Below are 26,997 nucleotides of genomic sequence, written 5' to 3'. Positions count from 1 at the left end.
CTGCTGAGTTTTGTAATCTTTGTAGTTTTGAGATGGGTGTTTCTGGTAATCCGCAGTAGGCACTGTTGCAATAGTCCAACTAGAGCACTAGGGATCTAACAAGTGCATGAGCAGCAGGCATTGTTAAGGAACGTCTGATATTGCTGACATTTCTTAGCTGGAAATAGCAAGATTTGGAGATGTTGTCAATGTGTGTCTTTAAAGTAAGTTCCGAATCCAGGTGAAGTCAAAGGTCTTTAAGACCTTTGGAGAATGGTATGATGGAGTTGCATATTGGATTGGATTGCAGTTTATGTGACTCGAGATTGAAGTTTTGAGGTACCAACAAGCAATGCTTCAATTTTGCCTTCATTCAGTTTCAGCAATTTACCCAGTTCTATATATCCATGGAACACTAGAGGCATCAAGCTTGCTAGTTCAAACAGCTGGGTGTCATCGGCATACATATGATGACTACCTGTGTGCCTCCGAATGACATTGATGACATCTCCAAGACTTCTTGTATGGAGAGCAAACAATACCGGTCCGAGGACCGATCCTTGAGGAGCTCCACACCATAAATGTGTTTTGTCCGATGATTTGTCTTTGACGATTACCGATTGCTGGCGTTCAGACAAATATGGCGTAAACCAAGATAAGGCAGTACCACTTCTCCAAAAAACTGCAGTTGCTGAATTAGTACAGAATGGTCTATAATATCGAACGCCGGAGTCCAGGAACGGCAATATTCCCATTGTTCACTGTACGCAGCAATCATTAACAACAGAAACCAATGCTGTCTCGGTACTGTGGTTTGGCCGATAATCAGACTGAAACTTTTTCATATACTTGAACGTATTTTATCAAATGTTTCTGTGAGTAATACATTTGCAGGCGAGGCGTTACATGTGCCAGTCTAATATTTCGGGTTGGACAGCGTGATCATGCAGGCATTATCTCCAACAAAGGTTCCAAGTCAACTCAGAAATCGGTTTTATTGGATTGTCAAACGTTTAATCGTCAATAAAAGAAATGACAAGTCTTAAGAAACCGCGAACATCTCAAGTTCAGGTCATATCGACAGGAAATATCCCAAATGTAAGCAGAAAGAGGAATAGAGCGGCTTAAGACAAAACGTATAGCTCAGTTTTCTAACGAGAGTGCATGATTTAAACTGTATTTTCATGACACGAGGTGATCAAATGTTTCATATGCTCCACACTTGTTGACTGCAGCACGTGCATCATGATTTGTTGTGTCTGAGACACGTAATATGTTTTTGTTTTCATTTATTTTCATAATGTTGTTACATAGCATTTTAAAGATGTTGAGAGAAAAACGTATTAGGTGTTTTTTCCCAAGTGCATATATTTAAACACACATATTTTCAAACACATTCATTAAAACAGATCACAATGTCCATTGTATACTATTCTAAGACATAAACTGTTAAAATCTTTTGAACATATTGTCAAAAATAGAACACTGATTGATATTAATCTTATCTTACATGGCAATGCAGGTCTCTCAATCACTGAAAACCAGAATGTTTTCAAAAATGTACATATCTCTATCTCTCAAACAAAACGTTTTCTCAGTTAACATCTGTTGTACATATCCTAGCCTCTGTCTGTCACTTGTGTACTTTGTTGTAAGATGAATTGTGTAATTATCTGGAGAGGGCTTTTCTAAGTTGGATAACTTGTGCCCAATCCTTTTCTTGAATGAATAAAATATGTTTAAAACAACAGATCACTATTGTGAATAGGCAAAATGTACTTTATGCAGCATTTTTAACATAGTAAATCATATTCTTCATTTTGACTTAAAACCTTCTGCTTTGAATACCAACACATTTTCAGGCCACGTCAAGTATTGTTTCTTATGATCATGGAAAAGGTTTCGTTTGAATCGATAATCTATACTCTATATTTCATCAGGAATACCAAAGAATGATAAACTCCTGTATACTTTAAAATCAGCCACCACCACTTTTACTGCAGTGCTGTTTAAAGTGAGAAAGTGAGTTGCCCCAACAACAACAACGTTGCATTTTCACTTGATATTACTTTATATTTTACAGCAAGGTTGAACAGTGCTGGCCAATAAAACACACAGAGACAGGCAGACAGATAGATATTCCTTATTCCGTCCATTTGAATGACGATAACTTACACAGAGATAATAAGGTTACATTCAGTGGTGGTATATTTTAACATTCGGTAAACATTCAAGTCATTCTGACATAAACATCGATGTTGGTCGAAGAAGACCAAACACAAAAACAACCACGGATATGCCGAGACTTACGCAAGTGCAACAAGACGCGATCGGTATGGCCAGATTTCAGCATAACAAGCCGCAAGAATTGCATCCCTTGCCCCCAGACAGGCACACATCACTCCATTACTCACATCTCTTCATTGGCTTCCTGTTCACTTGCGTATCAAGTTCAAGCTTCTGTCCCTGACCTACAATGTATCTCTGGATCAGCTCCAGTCTATCTCTGCAACCTTCTTCAGACATACCAGCCTGCTCGAACTCTCAGATCCCAGACCAAGTCTCTCCTTGGTGTCCCAAATACAATCACTGTCTGCTACGGTCACAGATCATTTGCATATGCCGCAGCAACTGAGTGGAATAATCTGCCCCAAGAACTCAAAGACTCTCAAACGTTGTCATCCTTTAAATCCTTACTAAAAACTTTCCTCTTCCGCCAAGCTTTCCCTGACTCTTAATAACAAACCATGTTTGTGCGCTTTGAGAATCCTTATGTTTGGAAATAGCGCTATATAAATGCACTATTATTATTATTATGATTAAAATGGGGCCTTTTCAACATCAGCTGGCAAGAACCTTCAATTTATTCAGGTCATCATCAGCGAATAGATGAACAGCTACCAGCAAACAGGCCAGACCCAAAACCGCCCAATATCGGGAAGACCGACAGGGGAGTCACGAGACCCCGCCGAAGACCGCTACAACCGACAGATCCCCCTTCGGAAAAGATTCGTGATGGCGACACCTGTACTGTACGTCGGTGCATGTAGCACCCCATAATCAGTAGTTAGCAGAAGATCGTCTTGTTTTCGATTTCGATAATCCTTACAAATGTCATCTTCTGTGTTTAATGCGCGTTTCGTGGACACAAATAGTCTACATTTTGAATTGACAAATTGTTCTTTGATAATTTCGGGAAAATGGAGGACGAAATTAACGTAAGAGTTTTGGTGTTTAGTAGAATGAAGGTGTTTTCTTTACCCTGATTCTAACCTGCGGTAACTAATCTCTTCATGCATTTGGGTTTCTTGAGGATTTCATAGTTCCCTTTGCAAGCCATTAGATATGGTGATAAAAATTAGTGAAATAAAACTTTATAACAAAGCTAAATACATCATACGTTTGACCACAATAGACCTTATAGCACAAAAAGAAATATTTTTCAGGTTTTCTGACATAAAATTGCACGTGCTGATTAATTTAGTCGCCAAATGGCGACCCATTGTAACTTGATACATCAGAGGAATATACACATTTAAAACTTTCGGTATCTCAGCAAAGACAGACCTGAGTGGACGTTCTTGCAATCATATCCTAGTGGCATGAGATTTTGTGAAGATCTGTTCCACAGACTGATGGAAACAGCGATCTTACACAGGGCACGAATCCCAAACATCACTGTATGCGTTCTTAGAAACAATCGAAATGGATATCATGCAAGGACAAAATATTTATTGTGATATAATTTATTTAAACAATTTGTCAAGGCGTACTCATATCACATTGGGAGGATATGAACTGACATATTTTGAGAACCTCCGGGTATAGAGCTATTATCAAGTACATTTGTAATCGTAGGATGATCGACAACATTGAATCTATCTATATACTGTTTCATGCCAACATCCTAGCATCTTTCAAGAGTCCGTCTAAAGCTTTTTTAACTACCTATGGAGGCAACTCAATATTTAACAGAAACAACCAACAAAGAACAGCCCTTTCACTCTGAGCTTCGTTTGAGGAATGACTTTTTTCTTGCCGAGTTTCAAAGTCATGATGTCTTCACGCAACACAGCAAATACTGTTCCGCCCTGATAATAGAGGCTGCGGCCCAAAGTAGCTGTCCGTGTTGTTACCTTTGTGATCTGGTTCGGAGAAGAAATCACAATTAGCGAGGTGCCATCGTGAACGTACAACTGGTTTTTGTCGTAGTCAAACGTCATCCCGCCATAGCATGTCTTAGTCTTGTACAAATTTGTAATGTTGGTGCCATCGTATGCGATCATGATGACACTTCTGGCCCGACAAACCCACAAAAATAATCTCTCACGTTTAGAGTCAACTGACATGTAATATGAATAAACACTCATACGGTAAATATATTTGAAGGCTCTTCCTCCGGTCGTCATGACTCCGACACCGTACTTTGGTGAGCTTGTGGACAGAAACACCAACTGTCGCTCTTCGTCCACTGCTATACTCTTTACACTTGCCTTCTGCTTCAACGTAGTTTTGCTGTACTTGTCAAGGTCATAAGATAAAATACGGAGTGTAGAAGCTATCAGGATTCTCCTCAACTTGGGAACGAATGCGACTGCATTAATCCTGCATTTACTGATGTAGGGGTATGGTTTCATGGTGTAGTTCTGCAGGTAGACTTGTTGTAAAGGTACTTTGTTCTTCTTAGTCACAACTAGGAGTCTCATCGCAGGTCTCTGTTCCTGATCTGAAAGTTGTAGCGTAGTGATTGCGAAAGTATGAATATTAATAACACATTGAATACTGCAACACACAGGTGAACATTCAAAGAGCTAGTATCATGCAGTGAGTGAGTTTAATTTTATACCGCTTTTACCTACATTCCAGCAATATCACGGCGGGGGACATCAGACATGGGCTTCACACATTGTACCCATGTGCGGAATCAAACGGGGGCTATGGCGTGACGATTGAAAGGTTTAACCACTAGGCTACCCCACTGCCCAGATAGCATGACAAAAGAAGACAGAGGTAAGGATAAAAGGGTATAAAATGTATTGTAACGAAGAAACTGAATCATCTTGATTTAAAGGCTGGCAAGGAAATGGTTAGTTTGATGTCAAGACAGAGCGAGCCCCCTTAGGCTGCAACCGAACAGGGGAACGAAAAAGCAGTATTTATCTTTTAAATATTATTTGAGCTGAACTGATTTGACAATTTCAACTCCCAGGGTAAGACACTACACTGCACAAAAAGTAAGCAATTTGTCATGGCCGCAATAAAATATCCCTCGTTTATCGTTAAATACGCCAACAAGTTTCATACCATTCGTTGCTATACTGCTTTCATAGTCTCACAAAATCTTTGGGTCGCATAATTTATCAAGTTTGTAAAGGTGTGTAAGTGTGTAGGGGATGGGTTCTGGCTTGGCATTAATATAATAATAAATGTGTTGGATGCAGCTGTCATTGATACTAAACATGTGGTAATATTAACACTACATCTAAGTGGAGTGTAGGTGCACATAACGATTGAAACTCAGGATCACTGAATCATGGAACATCTTATCTTTCTGTTGGAACTAAGACACAAAGGCCATGTGTTGTGGTTGTGGAAACAAAACATGCCGTTTGCATTGATGAAGGCAACAAATGAGTGACAAGAGTATGACAAAATTAACAAGACAAAAGTGGTCACCTAGTGAGTCTTGAGACGTCTACACTCCATATACAAATATTGTCAACACCAGTAACATCTGATGTGATCCTGGACCATGGTAGCCCATGTTGTTGGTTTTGTTTTTTCCATGAATGTATGGCTTTGTTCTCTCATACATGATAATCGTTTCAGATATTTATCTACTAAACTTCATTATTAACATTCCCAGAAAGAAAACTATATATTACCTTTTCTGCCAATGCACACAAGGCTCTGTGTTCTTTTGTGCAACAGTTGGGAAAAGTTCGGACATGTTCCATTGAAGAATGCTCCAATACCTTTTGTTTCCTACAAGCAAAGCATAGGCAACAAGAAGACAAGGTCATCAATATTCCCCTCAATGGGCAGCAGATCTATCTATGTGACAAGTTTGGTGAAGAAACATTGAACGGTTTTAGAGTTCTGCTCCGGAAAAGAGTACTACCACCAATTTCAGTCTATGTCAAACTTGTTGCCATGGAAAGGCAAAAACATATTATATTCAGAAAACCAAAAGTACCAAAAGGCACCGGTTCACTACCAGATCTATCTATGTGACAAGTTTGGTGAAGAAACATTGAACGGTTTTAGAGTTCTGCTCCGGAAAAGAGTACTACCACCAATTTCAGTCTATGTCAAACTTGTTGCCATGGAAAGGCAAAAGAATATTATATTCAGAAATCCAAAAGTACCAAAAGGCACCGGTTCACTACCAGATCTATCTATGTGACACGTTTGGTGAAGAAACATTGAACGGTTTTAGAGTTCTGCTCCGGAAAAGAGTACTACCTCCAATTTCAGTCTATGTCAAACTTGTTGCCATGGAAACGCAAAAAAATATTATATTCAGAAATCCAAAACTACCAAAAGGCACCTGTAGACCACCAGATCTATCTTTGTGCCAAGCTTGGTGAAGAAATATTGAACGGTTTTAGAGTCTGGAAAAGACAAATGTGCACGGACGCACACACACAAAACGCGTTGCGGGGGATAACAGTGCAGTTCCCGTCCAAAACTGTTTCACTCACTCACTCCCTTACAAGTATACAATTAAGGGGAAGACAAAATTACCTACATAAAATATCGTATTAACACATTGTATCAACATTGTATCAGCATGTTCTTAAAATATATTTATGAAGTATACCTGCAAGATGGATTCTGTAATCAGTTTACCTTGTTGACAAAATATTGTCTTTCATCTCTATGGCGAGGTTTTGGACCATAGTTTACCCGACAGGAAAGGTCTTTCTGTGAGAATGTGTATGATGAACACCCTATTAGAGTTGAGCAAAACTCAGCGCACATCTTAATTCCGTATGGTCTTCTCATAAACGACTGTGTTTCTTGACGACTATGCACTATAAAATAGCCGAGAACAAGGTATGCCCAGATCCCACAAGTCATGATTTTCCCCAGAGGAATCTACAACGAAAGTACGTCTGACAAAGGGTCGCAAAAGGACGTGTCATGAACTTGAAATTGACATTTAACCAAACACGCACACCTAAAACATGTCAGTAAAAAAGAGAACACCTGATTTTTTGGTTTGATACACTGTGAAATGCATTCAAATCAAAGAACCTCACCACCGAACCATTTTTTTCGCCCTTTAGGACAAGCATGGATTTCTGCGGGTCCTGCTCGTACCAGTAATCCCAAGACTGACTGACTGACTGAGTGAGTTTGGTTTTACGCCGCTTTAAGCAATATTCCAGCAACATCACGGGGGGGGGACATCAGAAATGGGTACACATTGTACCCATGTGGGGATTCGAACCCGGGTCTTCGGCGTCACGAGCCAACGCTTTAACCATTAGGCTACCCCACCGCCCCCAGTAATCCCCAGAAGTCTTTAACAACTAATCAGTGAGGAAGTTAAAATAACCGTAGAGCTGACTTTAAACGTTTGTAAGGAGTGTTGTTTCTACTCATATTATGGCACTCCAAGTCGAATCGCGTGAGAACAAAGCAAAGTCATAGTAAAAGATCATTTGAACAGGATCAGAATAAGATAATTTCAATGACACAAGATGGACACCATCATTCTCGGTAGCCTAGTGTGTCCTCTGCCTTCAGCTCACTGTGCTTACATCTTCATGTTATTGCTTTGTGGAGAGAGGACCTAGTCTTTTCCAACGTCCACGATATTGCCTTCTGTGTAGAACTGACAATGTATCATAAACATCAATGCAGTTCAGGCCTTCGAATGACACTGAGAAGGCAATCAGATTGATGAGGAAGAGTTAGTGAGTGAGATTGTTATTTTGCCACTTTTAACAATATTCCAGTAATATCACGTCGGGGATACCAGTAATGGGCTTAACAGATTGGAGAATCGAACCATTGGTGTGACGAGCGAACGCTTTAACCACTAGGCTACCCCACTGGCCTAATAATGAAGAGAGTTTTATTGATGTCAACTTCTTTATAATGAGCTACAAAGCGTTTCGGAGTATATCCTTACTCCTCCATCACCTGATGATATTATGAGGAGATACTTTACAAATGTACACAATGTTTCGGGGTATATGCACCTGGTGAAGGAGTAAGACTATTCTTCGAAACGTTGTGTATATGTATTAAATTCATCCTCATAACAAAGACGTTGACATCCATAAAACTCTCTTCCTTTTCAATCCAATTGCCTTCGTTAAGCCAAAGAGCCAATCCGTTTTAATAGTCAGCCTTTTTGGAGTCTTTAGGACTGAAATAAATGTACACTGTCAGCAATACATTTGTGTTTGCACGTGTTAAACAAAATAGGCGGGGCTGCCAATATCCCCAATTACATACAAGAATAATCTTGACTCACCATTACTCTGACGATGGTTAACATACGGGATGCTACTGGGGTGAAGAGAGAGAACTTCCACCATCTGGTCCCACCGTCGAATTGTTTATGCTGCTGCTTTGTCCCTGACAAGAGAGCCACATTAAAAAATCAGGACTGTATATGATACCAATCTTTCTCTGAGGCCTCGATGTTATCGGCTTCAAACAAACTCCCATCTGAACGGTCCTATTTCTTTACTAATTGTCCTATTTTTTGCTTGGGTAAATATTTAATAAATATCAGTACCCAGATCGTAAGACCTACAAATACACAAAAAACATTTACCAATTTACACTAGACATAGGAGATGACTAGGATACATATATTAAAAAAACCCACATATTGTCAAACATATTCATGAATAGGGATTTGGATTTTATGATTCACTTTACTGAATGCGTTTTACATTCTTCATTATGACTTAACACCTTTGGCTTTGAGTACGTACACATTTTTATGCCATGTCAAGTCTTGTTTCTTATGACTATGGAAAAGGGTTTTGAATTGCTAATCTAAGAATGATAAACTCCTGTATACTATAAATCCACCACCGCTTTCACTTCAGTGTGTTTAGAGTGAGAAAGAAAGTCTATAACAACAATTTGGAAAGTGTAAAATTTTTATCACTTTAGATTAATGTGGGAACTGATGCACAGACACGAACTGATGCACTGTTTTTAGAACATTCCGTCTTTGTTGAAACCCAATAGCACAGGCTCTGAAACTGACAATCAGGACGGATAACCTGGTATTGATGAAAGCTAGCTAGGTAACAAGTCCACACATTCTCAAAGAACCCAAATAAGATCAAACTTCAGTAAGTATCAAATAAGTTGTTATATCAACAACCATTTGTCCACGCCACTGTCATATCCGTGTTGCCTTCACTACAATTTCCTCTGGTTAACAACTAGTTTACACCCTCATTGTTTCGAATGCAGCCTTCGCTTCAATTGTCTAGCGTTCACCTATATATATCCTGTATCACTGTGTCCTCTGATATATCTATACGAAGGCAGCACATTTCGTCGCTTGAAAACCAGAGTGTACTAAGTCACAAAAACCTATTTTAGAGAAATTCTGTCGTGAAGTTTTGGACAACAATATCTTCTAAACTTTCAATCGAATTCTTTCAAATTTTGCACATGCATGTGACATGTTAAACAGTATCTGAAAATATCAAATAATATGCTCAAACTATTGAAATAAATAAGAAACTCACGAACAATGATTGTAGATAGAACACATGACCCAAAAAATCGTGATTTTTCTCAAAACCAAAGTGTTCTAATTGTAAAAAAACACAGCTAAAACTCAGCTTTATTATTATTATATCGATATTTGATTGTTATTTCTTTATAACCAGGTTGTATGTTTGTCGTTTAAACCTGTTTTACTTTCACAAGGACTACATTTAATTAAATAAAGCAGAAATATAAACAGAGTTAAAATGTTCCATTTCCATGATGACAATCACTTCAAAATTGGTACATCTCAATGTCACGTGATCAAATTGTGCTTGCTCTTTACAAAGACTCGAAAATTAACAACATGTGATTTTTCATGGAGATAGAACAGGGTTTGTGTTTGAAAGACCACTTTCAAAGCTAGATAGTACTGTAAAATGTTGCTAGAGTAATAGATTATGCTCTAAAACCTATCCTGAGCATACTAACTCTAATTTTGTCAAACGTGGACTTAGAACACTCTGGTTTTCAGGCGACGATTTGCTGCACATTTACTACACAAGGTTCACATAGATGTACCCTATATTGCTGTATGCTCTGATCCATCCATATGAAGGGACTTGATATAAATCTGTGCTCACTGGTTATTTTGGAAGATCATGACCTGTGAAAGCTGCTGGCAACACCCTTAGAAATAACATGACACGACAATAAGTACTGTGTAAATGTCCTCAATCAGACGGCAAATAAAATATGATTACCAACAGTGATTCATTTGTATTGTTTTTGCTTGTTATTTTTGTGACAAAACTAAACGATTTCCAGACCCATGGTGAGAGTTGAATAGGATGAAACTGCGTCAGGACATGTCCTTGGTATGGTCGTCTAGCTAGGATACTTACGATGCACAGTGAAGTCCTTATAATCCACGGTTGCCTCAGAAGAACTATCTGCTGGTGAAGGCTGCAGGAACCAATCTGTTACGGTCGTATTGTAACCTGATGTGTATTCCCTTGTATTTCATGGGTCTTGGCGATCTGCAAGGGTCCTTACACTTGTCTGAAGGCAACAGCCCAGGGCTGGAGCAATTGATGCAACTGAGCCTGCCCATATCACGGTCGTGTTGTCACATAGTTTTACAAAGAGGCCAGTATGCCAAATATGATAATATGACATTTAAGTGTCCGGACAGGGTGCACAAACTACTACTCAATGATGGCAGGGTATTGGTACGAGGAATGCTAGAATGTCATTGACGGCTATTGCAAGAGATGTTTGATGTCATTCGTCCACTGCCAGTCGATTGACATCAGCATTATTTTCGAGTCATCCACTTTTCCAGGCAGCTGGAGTATAGCACTTTCAGTACCTTCTTTTAAGAAGGGTGATTGTAATTATCCAAATAATTACAGGGGAATATTCCTTCTCAGTACTTTCAGTAAACTATATACATCTGTACTTATCAATACATTAACATTTTGGGCAGATACATAAGAGTGAGTGAGTTATTATTTAACGTCACCTCGGCAATATCTCAACCATATCGTGACGAGAACATGTGACATTGAAATGGAATAGATGTATATTATAGACACCTGTCGACAAAGGACAGTAAAACAACTAGAATATCAAAATTACAACTAAAACTAGTGTGGAAAATTAAAACTAATAGCACTATTTGGACAATACAATATAAAAACAGGCTATAGATCGCCAACAACAGAAGGTAGATCATCATACTAGGGACCATGGGGACTTACAGTACTTTTGCTACCTGACTGGACCCTAGTTGGACTTATATCATCCCCTCAGCCGCTGGTGATTGAAGTCAAATTTAGCCAAAATTAAAATGACAAGAATACTACATATAAAAGAGCTGGTAAATATAAATTTCCTTTGAATGTTTCAGGACTTACGTACCCTCTCAGGAGGACAATAATTTTAGGCTACTCTAACTACCCTTTGAGGGTACAGATACTAACAATCTGAGTTACTAATCTAAACTACCAATAATAAAATATGTATCTATTTACAAATCAGTTAACAAGTCTAATTCTTTTCAAAATGCAATAATTAAATGAGAACTTATATTACAAAAAGATCCTTCATAGTTTGTGATGTCCCCATTATGTATGGAAACATTTCAATTTCAGACTATTTCATATAGACTTGCCTCATAAATTCTAGACTTGGGTAGGGCTTTCTGCAATTTATTCTCCAGGGTTTTGGGGGACAGGCATGACATGGTGTATTAACAAACCATGAGACCATGGTATGATATTATGGAATTGGGGCGTTCGGGTAGCCTAGAACGTTGGGGCATTCGGGTTCGTGCTAAACGCCCTGGTTCGATTTTCCACATGGGTACAATGTGTAAAGTCGAGAACTGGTGTCCATGCGACGACTGCCACATAATGCTAAAAGCGGCGTAAAATCATAAACATTCACAGTCAAGGATGAATTTATATAATTCAAGGCCGGAGTTCAAACTTCAAAACATCCCACTGGTGTCCAATTCGTCTGCCATTGTCTACCCTTCAGCACTGTAGATGTTATTTGCTCATCAGTGACAGGACTGTGAAGGCTATGGAGATGTCAAAGGTTAGGTCACCCTGAAGACCCAGATATGATTCCCCACATGCGTACAATGTGTGAAGCCCATTTCTGATGTGCCCCGTCGTGATATTGCTTTGCGGGCCTTGTGCAACAGTACTTTCGTGAATGGTCTCTCAGATTCCCGATCACTGGAGGAGAAGGAGCAGATAGTTGATGGGCTGTGCGACGACGTGAAGAAACGTATGTCCAGGATGGAACCCGAAATATTCAAGGACGAATTCAAGTTTATATATATAGTGGTCAGAAAGGAATAGTCATCCTAGAAGAAAAGAGGTGAGGTGAAATGGGGTTTAACGTCGAACTTAAGAATATTTCGCTCATATGACAACGTGCATGCGTGTGTATGTGTGGCTGCTTGTACTAGCCCAGGCTTAAGCTGGTTTTATAGTGCCGCAGTGAAGCATGAATACCCCACTCACTCTGAGCCGACCAGTCCTTGTTGTACCCATTAACTCCGAGCGCCAGGCAGGGTCCAACAAGAACCATGTTTTAACGTCTTGATGGCATTAGTGGTTTTTCTTCTCTGAAAGGATAATAGTGTCCTGCCCTACCGGTAACACCCGTCATTTCGACAATTTGCTAAACAAGTAAGTATTTTCAGCGGACGCAGGATTAATGATGCCATGTGACGGCTGCCTCTAAGCAAACCAGACAATCAAGTGATCGATTGACCAGAGTATCCAGTTATTGATTGCCACTCTAGAAGTGCAGGGATTCCACTGTGTACAGGTGAAGAAAATATATTTTATTCATTGTATATGAACCAGAACACGTAGTTATACATGTTCAATAACTTTGACATCTGAGCTAAGTTATTTTTGTTATTGTTGTCCTTGTTTAACGCTGCAGTCGGTAATATTGGGGCGGTTTGTATAAACTCGAGGCTCATCATGAGCATTGATCACCGTAACTGGGAAACAATGACATCTGTCAACCAAATAAGCGAGCCTGATCACCCGATCTCGTTAGTCACCTCTCACAGTTCTCGCCCGGATCTTCACGGGTCACAGAGGTAAAGCCGGAAATACATTGTCTCTTCACCAGCTGCCGCGTCAGGTGGGATGCTGGTAGTATACACATAGACAATATATTGCCACACCTGTGATTTCCAACACACATAGAGTCTTTTATATTCATTTCATAATTATATTGGTTGTGTGATTATCCTTACAGCTCGATAACCTAGAGCATCAATTGATTTCGTGCCGATAAGCAAATATGAGGCCTTCGCCTGGCAAATGCTGAAAGGAGGCAAGACGTTACAGTTGAGCACCGCTGTGTCGAACTCTGATAACTCGATATCTCGGTTGTCTCGATATAACATTTCGGTCACGGCAAAATCCTTCATTATTCAAACTCTTTTAACTCGATACAGATGTCTCGATATTTCGGATATCTCGATATAATTTCATCGTCCCAACAAGCAAAATCACCCATTTAACTCGATATTTGCAAAGAAACTCGATATTCACCTTCCTTTCATGGACAAGTTTCCCTCTGAGCTGAGTTTGTTTCCACAAGTTTACACACGGTGCGGCATGAATCAAAGGGATACGGTAGTGTAAACTAATAAGGGCTAATTGAGCTGAAGGTGTCACTTGTTTGTTATTTAATTGTATTGTCAAATACATATCACTGAGGTTTACTGTAAGAGATATTGGTTGTCAGCCATCGGTTCACAGCTGCCTGTTCAGAAAACATCAGCAAACTAAGAGCCAGCATTCAGGTCGACCACGTGGGGAGATGGATCGACTCTCAGGATCACATGACGAAGTAATGAAGGAAGTGCAGACTTAGAGCCATCCTCAAGACGTTAAACACAATTTATATCAGATAACAATTTGAAACATTTGCTGTTAAAGTAATGAATAACAGTAAACATTGCATATGAAATATATATTCTGCGATAACTCTTATGATCTGTACACAATGTATCACAAACATGATTAGATTTGTCACGAAGTAAATTTACAAAGACAAATGTACTTATGATCTTATTTTGATTTATTTTACGAATAATAATCTGTGTAAAATGAATGAAGGAGCTTCTAGTGTATACGGGCATTACTGACCGGCTCAGCACCATCCCAGTGGCACAGTAAGCCAGAAGGATGTCAATCTCACTGAGAGGCATACATCTAGCTACGATATCCCAAAATAAAGCCATGTATTGTCAATATTGTTATGTAATGCTAGTCGACTATACGTGTGTTTAGTCATCTGATTACAAATATTCAACAAACCTCATTTCAGACCGTAGTGATTGGCTTGATTAGGTAACCTCTCCTATTAATGATGGTGTTGCTATGGTAACTGCTGCTTTTGTTTGTGCTGTTGACATAACTTCTTATCCTCCATTCACATTTATTTGTAAAACATCCTTGTCATCAATGCCTTAGTCAAAACCGAATCATACAATTCTGTGGAGAAAAGTGACACAAATTCAATGATGGTCAATTTGATAACAAACAAATCTTGCAATAGCAAGTATTGATATACAACGTGGGCGAACTGGAAGCCTAGTGGTTACAGCGTTTGCTTGTCACACCGAAGACCAGGGTTCGAGTCCCCACTGTGGTAACCTCTTTGAAACCTCTGGTGTCTCCAATTGTGATATCGCTGAAATATTTCTAAAAGCGGCGTAAAATGTCACTCACCCATATGCAGCGTCTACTATTTTTTACTGTACATAAAACCTCAAGTGCAAAAAGTCACGGGAACAAACATTAATGTCTGTCAAAACTATGCATATCTTGGTTTGATATATAGTATTCCCAGAAATTATTGAGAAAGTTGTTTCGGCAAATATCTAATGCATCTACATATATAAACTGTGGGGGCCCGTAAGTAGGTCACGGCACTTCGCGAGAGATTACGTTGTTTAGTACTTCCGGTGACAAACAACGTTTTTCGGCAATGGCGATAACACTGTTACATGGGGTATGCCGTGGATAATCATACTCGACACTGGCTGTGTGAATCAGAAACCTATGCCATGTAACAGACTATGGACTGCTAAAGCACTAAGGCAATGTTGCATGAACAGCACGTGAATATTTGCCAAACAGATGCAGAGTTGTCACAGCGTCGTCTTCAGGCTGGCCCATTCATTAGTCGAGGTAAGTTTGTTACATGGATTTCTTTGTTTTCATTTAAAGGCTGGTATTGTTTAAGCATGGCACGCACAGTAAGGGTGGAGTTGACATGTGTGCAGATTGGTGAATCGTTTGATTGCATTTGATATCATACAGTGGGATTTTATTGTCCCCCCGGAGAGGGGACCTAATAAAATATGGCAGGCAGGTATCCGTTATAATGCATGTGTACCATAAAAACTGTGTTAATAAATAAAGTATCTTGCAGTTGGAATTATCCAGAAGATAACTTAATGTGCAATGAAAATCCAGGTGTAATTCTAAAAAAATAAATGTAATGAATTAAATAATAATTTAATAGCACGTAAACAATGATGAATATATCCACACTTTGATTGATACCAATAGCTCTGAATAGGTGTCTCTCACAAATGTATTCTGTAATATGAGCTTGATTAATATATTATTACAACCCCATTTAGCATTTGGTTATGGTGCAGCATGTTCAGTTAAACATAACATCCACATGCTTAATTTATCAATAATATCTTGATGTCAACATTGTAAGGAACTGTTTACATTTTATTAAGTATATCATACTTGGTCTCACGTGTGTTATGTATTTTTTCAGTTGGAACAGATGCACATCTTTAAGAGGAGAAAGAAGGAGGAATAGATTTCTTTATCACCACAATTACCATTGACATCAAGAGCAACACAAACTGAAACAGATCTTCAGATTTCTTTTAACATCTGGTGGTCAAGCAATATACATTGCAAATGAAGAAACAGCAAGTCATTGAAGTGTTGTATGTACAGTTATAAAACATATTAAAGCCCTACACATCATCCTTTGGACACTTGCTGGAACAGGAAATGCTTGTAACCAGCAAGGTGTTGTGGAAAGTCTTGTGACATCTTGGGACTCTCAGATAATTCAGTGAGAATTTAGATGAGTGACCATGAAAGAACATTTGTATTCCAGATGATACTGTTACAGTATTTTTTCAGGTTTAGCATCTGGGAAATGCAAAGAATGTTTGATATGTTATGAGTAATTATGTCTTTGGAATAAAATTGCAGAATAGTTCTAAAACTTGTTTATTGTTTTTTAAGTGTGGATAAAGCAAGCACAAATTGAATGGTTTGGAAGATTTCTGCTTTTAGCCATGATATTGATTTGACAGTAAATATACAATGATGGATGTAGGAGATTAGATTTTCAGTGTATGTAGCAAAGGTTTCCAAGTGAGAGAGTTGGGTTTTACATCGCTTTTAGCAATATTCCAGCAACATCATGCTGGGGAGAGCAGCAATGGGCTTCACACTTTGCACACATGTGGGGAATCAAACCCGGGCCTTCAGTGTGACAAGTGTCAACAGTTTAACCACTAGGTTACCCTACTACTCCAGTTTCCATGAAAAAACATGCTTACCAATGAAAAGTTAAACTTAATCAATGGCATAGGCATGTGATTCTACATGACATGCAATTTTGTTGAAATATGAAATTCTTAGTTTTTATTTGCTGTAAGATTACAACACTGGTTCATAGCACAATAACCAGTACACATTATTCTTTTCCATTATTTTAAAACATATTGGTCTAACTGTATAGTGGAAAATATGGAATGCCAGTTACCAACCTTGGCCTCATTGGCAGAATATTTGGAATATATAAGTTACTAAAAATGGGTGAAAAACACTATATTACATGACAAGTAATCATACTCATGCTGCTATCAGCCAGTGTCTGCAGAATCTACAGTCATGACATAGTATATATGCACATTTAGTTTCCCCATGTATTGATCAGTATATTTTACAATACAGGAAATGTCTTGAGTGATTACTCCATATTTTGAGTGTATTTGGTCTTGCATTTTTGCCAATTGTGACTTGAAGGTGCTGTGTGCTGCTTCATATTTTGCTTACAGCATAGCAGAACCTCACCCCTGCATAACCAAGAACTAAGTAACACTCATGTACTTTAGATCATAGTACATAGTTCACTCACTCCAAGACATCTAGTACAAAGTGTAATAAATATTGTCCAACAACCAGTTTATATATATCACCTCTAAAATAATGTTTACATAATTTGATAAATAATTGTTTCATGATGAATATTCATATGGCTGAGGGTTTTCACATTTTTGTTTTGAATATCTGACAGTAGTAACCGAAATAATTGTAACCATGCCATCAAGGTTATTTTGTCGAGCTGTTGATTGATTTGTGACACTATGACTTCTTGTGTGAATAAAAACGTCACCATAAATGGGAAAGTTCATATATTTATAAAAAAATTATAATGTTACAAGAACTGCTATTTATTCCAGGCATTGGGAAAGACAGGGGCCATTTTGCACATTAGAATAAAATGCCCCATTAAAATTTTGAAGTTTACTATTGATACAAGGGCAGTGGCCCATTCTAAATTCAGAAAATGGCTAATAATCCTGAAATTGTCGAAGGTCTCCATCCCAATCCCTGTATTCAATATATCATTATCAGTATATTTACAGCATGGCAAAGAAACAATTTGACACATGCAGATCCCTGTCATCTATCCAAAGTAAAATTTATAATGCATTTTCTTTCACATTTGCAAAACAACAAACAATTTATTTCTTGTATCTTTGAGTCATTCTGTCACCTGAACTTGCATACAGTCATCCCTTGGACTTGGAAGAGAGTAAAATTATTAAGCCTACCAACTAGTTTACAAAGTATTTATATTAGTACCTCAAGTATATATACACATGCATTTTACATTGCATAAAGGCAATTGTCTCTATTGAATATTTTGTAACTATTCCAAATTAAAAAACTATTTTTTACATATCAATATTGATATTTGTTAGAAACTATTTCATCTCAAATAGTTCCTAACAAATATAAATATATTGAATATGTAAAAAATAGTTTTTAATTTGGAATAGTTACAAAATATTGCTGCAGCATAACAAATGTATTTAGAAAATAAATAACAAATTAAACAAACAAATATATTCTAATTTGGAATTACATACTTTAATTGAAAAGGGAAATGACAGTCAATGTGGCCAAATATGAATAGAACATCAACTTGATAAAGTTGGTAACACATGGCTGTTTTATGAATAGCAGTATATTAATTAATAGTTTTATCAATTCAATATAAATACAGATTACTCAAATGCATTTTACGTTAACCATGTCATTGATTCCCGAAATATGTTTTGTGACAAACACTGTCCGCGATACTGAAAAGAAACACGTTTAGCGATAGAACTGCACTGGTTGTCAAAAATATATTATAGCTAAAGAAAGGTACTCATATGTTTTCGAATTGACTCATGGTTGTCGGTTGTCAGTAAGGAACCGATAATCCTTGAAGGAATAATAATTTTTCGATCTTATCGTCCCCAAATGATCCAATAATTACGACTGTCACCAGCTGTGACAGCCAAGCATGGTAGTACACTTGGTCCGGTCTAGTAAGGTCATATTAGGCGGTCGCGCAATTTGGCACGACAACTGGTTCTTTCGTATTCGCTTGTCACCGGGAATCTAGTAGCGGAAGTAGCGCCTCGCGAGACTTACGGGCCCTATTCTCAATAGGGTTAATATCTAGGCTGTAGTTGGGTTAGTCGAAAACTTGAACATTTTCGTCCGACAACCGCTGTTTTGTGTAGCCCGCAGTGTGCTTTGGGTTGTTATCATGCTGGAAAATCCAATTATCTTCATACAGTGTTGGATGGAGGGGACCATTTAAAATGTCAACATATCGTTCCTTCATCAAATTTCCAAAGAAAATACACGGCGCCGTCACTACACGTGATCATATCCCACCACTACATGTCAAATTTCAGGCTATGTTTTGGGCAGATCGGTTTCACGGTATCTTTTGTCCAAATTTTCGCAAATTTCCGAAAAAAGCCGGACAGAACTTTCATCAGGAAAGAAAATATTATCCCAATCTTCCAAATTTTCGTGAGCCCTACACCAGATTAAACGTCTTTCTTTTTGTACATCTTTCATCAATGATGAGGGAATTCCGCGCTTGTTCACCCAGTTAAGTCTTTGTAATTCTTGTCTAAAGGTTTCGTTACACACCTGAGGACGTCCTCTATTATTCATCCCATTTCCGATATCCTCAACGCTTTTCAATTTCCCCTACTCACTCACTATCTGACCAAGTCGCCGGCGATCCGTAGTACTGAACTCCCTTAGCCTCGCTGTCCCTGTCTTGTGCTCAATCCCAACTCCTCACTGAATATTCTTCAACAAGATAACGAGATCTCGGCTTGATGTAGTAACTTGGGCTGTGCAATATTACCGGTAACCCGATATATACCGGTACAGCATCTCCCGATACGATTATCGCGATATGGTTCAGATTCTACAATACATTGGGTCATCCAGAGTTAGCTCCGTTTGAATTATCTGCCCTCGATTTCCATGGCAACAAAATGTGCTCTTAAAGTGCCAAATATACGTTTGTTTCTTTTCTGTGTCATGTAACATTGTACAAGTTGAAGTGTCTTTATAAGTGGCTCCAAAAGTGCCAAATATTCTACCAAAGGCTTTACGTTTTTGGGTTTTAATGGTTTCATATGTGACGTTTTGGGGGAATTAAGTGACCTCAAATGGACCAATCTTTTACGAAAAGGAAGAGTAATGGATATCAACTTCTTGTTGTGAATAACACAACGTTTCCGAGTGAATGCTCGCTCCTTCATCAGGTCATGAATATTCACAATAAAGAAGTTGACATCCATAAATTTTGCTTTTCTCATGCATTCCACTTGTAAATGCCCTTCAAAGATTTGACCAATCTTTTGGTTAGACTTATAAGTAGAGCTACTGGCTCTGACTGACCATTTCACAATTCACATTCTTACGACACGCATGGGTTTCAGAAGACCAATTCTAACCCGGACCTTTCCGGGTCTATGTCTTGAAGTTCAACATTGAACTTTTCTTTGTTATAGTATTTATTACTCAAAGACTGTAAATATCTCTTCAAGGAGTAATACATAATGTCATTTGTTCAGATCAACGCATTTCATGAGATTTTTTTTCGGAAATTGGTTCGTTTCGGAATGTAAATGACGAGATCTCGTGATTTCGCGAGAACTGAACATGCTAAGGGCGGATGGAAATTATCTCGATTGTTGTGAAACAATAAACTCCCCAAATGGAACATTGCACCTAGGTAGACCAGTTATCCAACCAGTATCCAACCAAAATGCATCATTATTTTCGGAACTTGATTCAACTGTGATATTTCAAATTTCAATCAAAAAAAAAAAAAAAAAAGAAATCAGTGTAATTTTAATTCTTAGATTTATACAGCTTTCATATCCAACGACAGTTTTCATTTCAACGTTTTAATTCAATCATCTTTGCTTACAAACTGGTAAGCAGGTTGTTTATAGACAACAGACCAATGTTTGTATCTTTGTATTCTTGTTAGAATGAATCTTTAGCACACCATGTTTATTGTTACAGATATTGCTGAGTGCGGCGTAAAGCTAAACTCACTCACTCACTTATTATAAGAGCCGCCTTGTGTTGGTCGTCATTCACACTGAGGTCATTGCAGCAGTTACGTAGATACATGTTCATCGTATTAAGACCCGTGAAAATCCGGGTTAAAATTGATCTTCAGAAACCCGGCTTGTCGTAAGAGGTGACTAACGGGATTGTTTGGTCAGCCTTCTGACGTGCTTGACAGATGTTATCGTATCCCAATTGCGTAGATCGATGCTCATGATCTTTATCACTGGATTGTGAAGTTGAGAAATGCCTATTGTAATGGAATATTGCTAACAGCGGCGTAAAATCATAAAGACTCACAGTCAAGGATGGAATTAAAGGCCGGAGTGCAAACTTTAAAACATCCCATGGGTTTCCACGAAAATACCTGAACTTTTGTGATTATCTCCATTGTTTCAGTTAAAACCCACACATACTTTAATTCGCACTGAAGTTTTCCATTGTAATTGACAAAAGAACATACTTTACGTACAATTTATTTTGTAAAAGAGAAATACACTATCCCTCAAAATCAAATCGAAATCGAAATTTCGGTTATAACAACCATTACATTTATTTTTATGGCTTTTAGTATGTAGAAAATAGACTCTGAATGTACAATCAGTGTCACCAGAATTGGGTATGCATCAGAGAGCATGCATCAGTGGGTGTACACTGGCGCTTTGCAAATATCCACTATTATATTATTAATTGCAATATAGTGCAATACTGTTTATTTGCCAAAACACAGCCCTAGTCACATGGCATCATTACTCCTGTGTGACATCCACTGTGCTACCTGTGAGGATGCATCAGTTACATAACTTCTTGAAAGCTTTTTCTTTTCTGATCACGAGATATATAAATCTTAAATCGTCCTTGAATAGTTCGGGGTCCATCCTGAACATACGTTTCTTCACGTCGTCGTACAGCCCATCAACTATCTGCTCCTTCTCCTCCAGTGATCGGGTATCCGAGAGACCATTCATGAAAGTACTGTTGCCCCAGTTCCTGTGAGCAGACACGTACATCCTGGCAAACTCCTCCCTTTCATCAATTCCTTCTTTGTCTTTCTTCTCTCTCCAATTTTTGTAAAATACATCAGGGTTCACTGCAGCTTCAGCTGACAAGAGGGTTAATCCAGACCTTGAAACGGGTGACGTTTTGTCATCGAATGGTTTTCTGACCTGCTCCATGTTAGGAAAACAGATGGACAAATTTGTATTTATGGACTCATCTCTGGTGATTTTACCAGTTAGACTGTATTCTTTCCATACCTCGTTCAGTAGACCTATAAACGATTGCACAATGTATCGATTTTCTCCAGTGTTTCTGTCCTCAAACTCAGCACAGGTCCCTACGACAAGTAAACCTCCCCGTTTCAGTTCTCTACTTCTTCTCAGTAAAAAGGTCTCCCAGTCCAACTCGGCTTGCTTGTGCAGTGCAGCCGTCTCCTCAGTACTTCTCTTGGCGTCTTTGTAAATCGAGTCCTTGAAGGTGGTTGCAGTCCTTGTGGACAGACGTCATTGACATCATGAAATGGATAGAGTCTGAAGGTACACACTGCTTGTAGAAGTTTGTCCCTGAAGCAAGAACATAGACATTGTCCATTTCCTGAAGGTAGGATGGTGGATCAGGGATGATTCCTGACATTCGTTTGAAGAGGGAATTGAAATCGTTCATTTCCAAGTCTTCATAGATCACCTGGAACTTGGTGTTGGGACCATGATGATCTTTCAGGGTTGCAAGCAAGTCACCGAAAATGGTCATGGCAGTAGAACCATCAGCTGCACCATAGTCGGCAATGTTGAAGACCGAGTCCTTGTCAGTAAAGGGAATGGTTTTGGCCAAACTGAGAATCTGTTCTCGTACTGGTTCGATGTATCCAACATTTTGTCTTCCGAGTGTTGATCCATAATTTCCGTCACCTGTTTTTCCATACGGGCGATATATTTTTGGAATATCTCCATAGTATCTCACTGGGACAGCTGCAAATCCCTTGTTCAACCAGTGACATCTTCTTATCGTTGAAAAGAGTATCCTGATGGACATTGTTGATGCAGTGTTTTTCTATTTATAAAGATTTGTTGCAATCCTGTTGTAGAATTATTGCCTGTAGAAAAAAAACATAACAAATTATATATTCGCCAACAGGTTTTACTATCATCCCCTTGTCCAGCTCCTGTTATCAACACATTCTGATTAGTGATGACAAAATTGAGATTAATCAAAACAATAATTATTATATCAAGTGATAAGATTTCGGAATGAAATTGCGTTTTGGTGCACTGTGTGATTAAAACATCCATTTTGAAATATTAACTTGATTCACAGCATCACAGTCAGAATTGTATTTCTATGATTGCCAGACAGTTTGAACAACACAGGCATTTGCAACACACGGCTAAGATTTGGTTAACTGTTTACACTTTCTGTCGACTCCAGCAAATATGAATTGCAGTCTGATAACACCTGAACAAGGAGCACACTAGGTCACTTCACTACAGCGCTAACTCCCTTCGCAAGGGATACAACTCATGCTTCTCCCTTGATGTTCCCGGTCTGCCACAAAGTGGGGTGCTGATAAATCATCCTTGCTTTTTTTGTACAAAGCACTAATTTTGTCTAGATTGAATATGAACTTGATCGTGTTCAAGCCAAAGCTCTTCGGATATGCGCTGGTGCTTTTCCTACTACTCCAGTTTCTGCCCTGCAGGTGGAATGCTCAGAACCTCCTATGCAATATCATCGTCTTAAAGTTGCCCTTATGTACTATTTATCCTTAAAAGCTTAATCAAGGTATCAAACCACAACTGATATATTGTGTGATTGTGTGGAATATGTCATGTGTGATTGGAATCATGGAAAACTACCGTTTGGATTATTTGTACAACAATTTGCATTACAGTACAAGTTGAACAATCTTCAGTTGAATGCTGCTCGATCTCTCCAAAAAAAACGGTTCCATGGACTTTAACACAACCTTCCATTTCACAGGATTTATCGGAGCTTGTAAACAAACAAATGTCACCAAGTGTTATTAAAATCCTAACCCAAGATTACATTCACACCAAATATAGCAATTTTACTCTTATTTACACTGATGCTTCAAAGGATCCCAGAACCGGCCATGTTGGTGGAGCTTTCTATATTCCCGATATTGGTTTATCCAAAAGATTTAGATTGACTGATCATCTGTCTGAATTTGCAACGGAACTGACAGCCATACTTCAAGCTTTAAATGGGTAAAAGATAATGAACACGAAGCAATAATTTTTACTGATTCGTTGTCAGCTGTACAAGCAATTCAATCAGGTGTACAAGGTCCACGCAGTGACATACTATACGACATCTTTTATCTTGATACTGTTTTAAACTCCATGTACATCAACTGTGATATTGTTTGGATTCCTGCACATGTTGATGTAGCTGGAAACGAAGTAGTCGACACACTTGCTAAGATGGCTTGCAACAGACCACAGCCAGATATTCAATCATGTAAGCCCATTCCAAGAGATTTCTGGTTTGTCATTTCATCTTCAATAACTGCATCTTGGCAAAATAAATGGGATAATGAAACTACAGGTAGACACGTACTCTACTTGTCCTGTAGTAAACAAACATTTTAAAATTCGTCGACGTTGTCGCAGAGATGAAGTTGGTTTAACTCGTCTCAGACTGGGACATTATGGATTAAAGGCATATAGAAGTATTTTAGATAAAGACCTATCTCCTCTATGTGAAAGCTGTAACTTACACTGCCCAGAAACAGTTCAGCGCTAACTCATTGAATGTCCAGCTCATGAAAACCCACGTAAGGCTCTTAAAGAAACTGTGCTTAACAAAACCCAAAATACTTTTACAATGAACGAAATACTTGGCGATAATTTAATGTATGGTTGCATACAAAGAGCTGTTTTAGACCTCCTCGTTAAAACGGGTCAGTACGGCGTAATTTAACTGAACAAAAGTATAAAAGTTTGTTAAGAGTTTAAGAGTTGGGCGCTTATAGGTCTTTTAAGGTCCAAGGTCGCCATAAAACCTTATCTACCTACCTACCTTGGTGTTCCCAAGTCAACTTCTAAACGGGTGTCAGAAAGATTGCAATAAAATAGAAGAAACTATGCTTTTATCTAAACAACATTGTATGGACAGACTGCACGTATCGTTTTCGTATGAGTGTGTGTGTTCGTGTGTTCGTGTATGTGTGTGTGTGTGTGTTCATAAATATGGCTCGTCAATTCGACTAGCCTCAGAAATATAGTGACCTGATTGTCGGCATTGTATCTATGTCACGGAATGTTTTAGATATGCATTCCGATATACAACAAAAATTCAGCTCAAACCTTCGCATGCCGTTACCATTAAACTTTCCATCACCCGTAAGACTGTCGTTTAGAAACATATTCAATAATATACATTAAAAGCGTACTTACATAATGTTACATTCACCAGACGATATATCCGTGCAAGTCACCAGGTCAAGGAGTACCAGTCAGGTGCTGTGCACGGTTGCAGTCACGTGACATACGTCATGTCAAGGATCTAGTTGCAAGTGTAACAGTGAAAATAGGCCAGTGTCGAATGCACATTCCAACATTCAGCTCACACACTGTTTATCAAGGACCCGGAAATCTGCATCTTCACTTATGTGTGTCGTGTTTGGAAATATAAATAATGTAATCAGTTTATAAATGTCTGCAATACATTGCAAAGTCTCTGATATTTTGGTGAGTCGTTGATATGCTTTATGCAGCAGATACGTGATATGCAGCAGACGCTATCAGTAATTGTGGAGCTGTGCAGGGTCAGTCACGTGATAAACATGTCAAGGACTAGTGGAATTTCCGCAAGTCATGTGATTTAGCTTTCGATGACATGGTGCATGAGGCCAATATACGATTTTAAAAAGTGTGTCGTTTAACCTTGCCGCCTAAGGCAGACGTCTGTGTTGTTTAATCTTGTGGCCTAAGGCAGATGACTGTGTTGTTGAACCCTGTGGCCTAGGGCAGATGACTATGCTGTTTAATCTTGTGGACTAAGGCAGATGAATGTGCTGTTTTACATTATGGCCTGAGGCCGATGACTGTGTTGTTTAATCCTATGGCCTGAGGCCGATGACTGTGTTGTTTAATCCTATGGCCTAAGGCAGATGACTGTGTTTTTGAACCTTGTGGCCTAAGGCAGATGGATATGCTGCTTAACCTTGTGGCCTAAAACAGATGACTGTGTTGTTTAACATTATGTCCTGAGGCCGATGAATGTGTTGTTTAATCCTATGACCTAAGGCAGATCACTGTGTTGTCTAACCTGGTGGCCTTAGGCAGATGAATGTGTTGTTTAACCTTATGGCCTAAGGCATAAGGCCGTGCTGTTTAACCTCGTTGCCTCAAGCAGATGACTGTGTTGATTAACATTAGGGCCTGAGGCCGATGAATGTGTTGTTTAATACTATGGCCTAAGGCAGATAACCGTCTTGTTTAACCTTTTGGCCTAAGGCAGATGAATGTGTTGCTTGAAATTGCGGCTCAAGGCAGATGGATGTGTTGATTAACATTATAGCCTGAGGCCGATGAATGTCTTGTTTAACATTGTGGCTAAAGGCAAATGACTGTGTTGTTGAACCTTGTGGCCTTAGGCAGATGACTGTGTTGCTTAACATTATGTCCTGAGGCCGATGAATGTGTTGTTTAATCCTATGACATAAGGCAGATGAATGTGTTGTCTAACCTGGTGGCCTTAGGCAGATGAATGTGTTGTTTAACCTTATGGCCTCAGGCAGATGACTATGCTGTTTAACCTTGTGGCTTAAGGCAGATGGCTGTGTTGTTGAACCTTGTTGCCTAAGGCACAAGGCCGTTTTGTTTAGCATCGTTGCCTACGTCAGATGGCTGTGTTGATTAACATTATGGCCTGAGGCCGATGAATGTGATGTTTAATCCTATGGCCTAAGGCATAAGGCTGTGTTGTTTGACCTTGTTGCCTAAGACAGATGGATGTGTTGATTAACATTATAGCCTGAGGCCGATGAATGTGTTGTTTAATCCTTTGGCCTAAGGCAGATGAATGTGTTGTTTAACCT

The 26,997-nt window shown here is 38.8% G+C and overlaps 1 protein-coding gene across 1 annotated transcript; it reads right to left on the bottom strand.

Moving 5' to 3' along the window:
• Positions 1 to 21,729: 21,729 nt before the first annotated feature.
• On the bottom strand, positions 21,730 to 25,402 carry LOC124261013. Its single transcript, XM_046695332.1, has 2 exons — positions 25,352 to 25,402; positions 21,730 to 23,028 (listed from the first exon to the last, which is right to left on the bottom strand). Exon 2 carries the CDS (start codon positions 22,965 to 22,967, stop codon positions 22,371 to 22,373), a length of 597 nt encoding a protein of 198 aa, XP_046551288.1. The 5' UTR covers positions 22,968 to 23,028; positions 25,352 to 25,402; the 3' UTR covers positions 21,730 to 22,370.
• Positions 25,403 to 26,997: the final 1,595 nt, after the last annotated feature.

Source organism: Haliotis rubra, unplaced genomic scaffold (assembly GCF_003918875.1).
Source record: "Haliotis rubra isolate DU_JTF1 unplaced genomic scaffold, ASM391887v1 Scf784, whole genome shotgun sequence".
Taxonomy (NCBI): Eukaryota; Metazoa; Mollusca; class Gastropoda; order Lepetellida; family Haliotidae; genus Haliotis; species Haliotis rubra.
The sequence above is the reverse complement of the archived record's forward strand: the minus strand, read 5'-3'. Positions and strand labels throughout refer to the sequence as shown.

Bases quoted from the DNA above. Each gene is read 5' to 3' on its own strand.
- LOC124261013 (XM_046695332.1), bottom strand. From the start codon at position 22,967: ATGTCCATCAGGATACTCTTTTCAACGATAAGAAGATGTCACTGGTTG.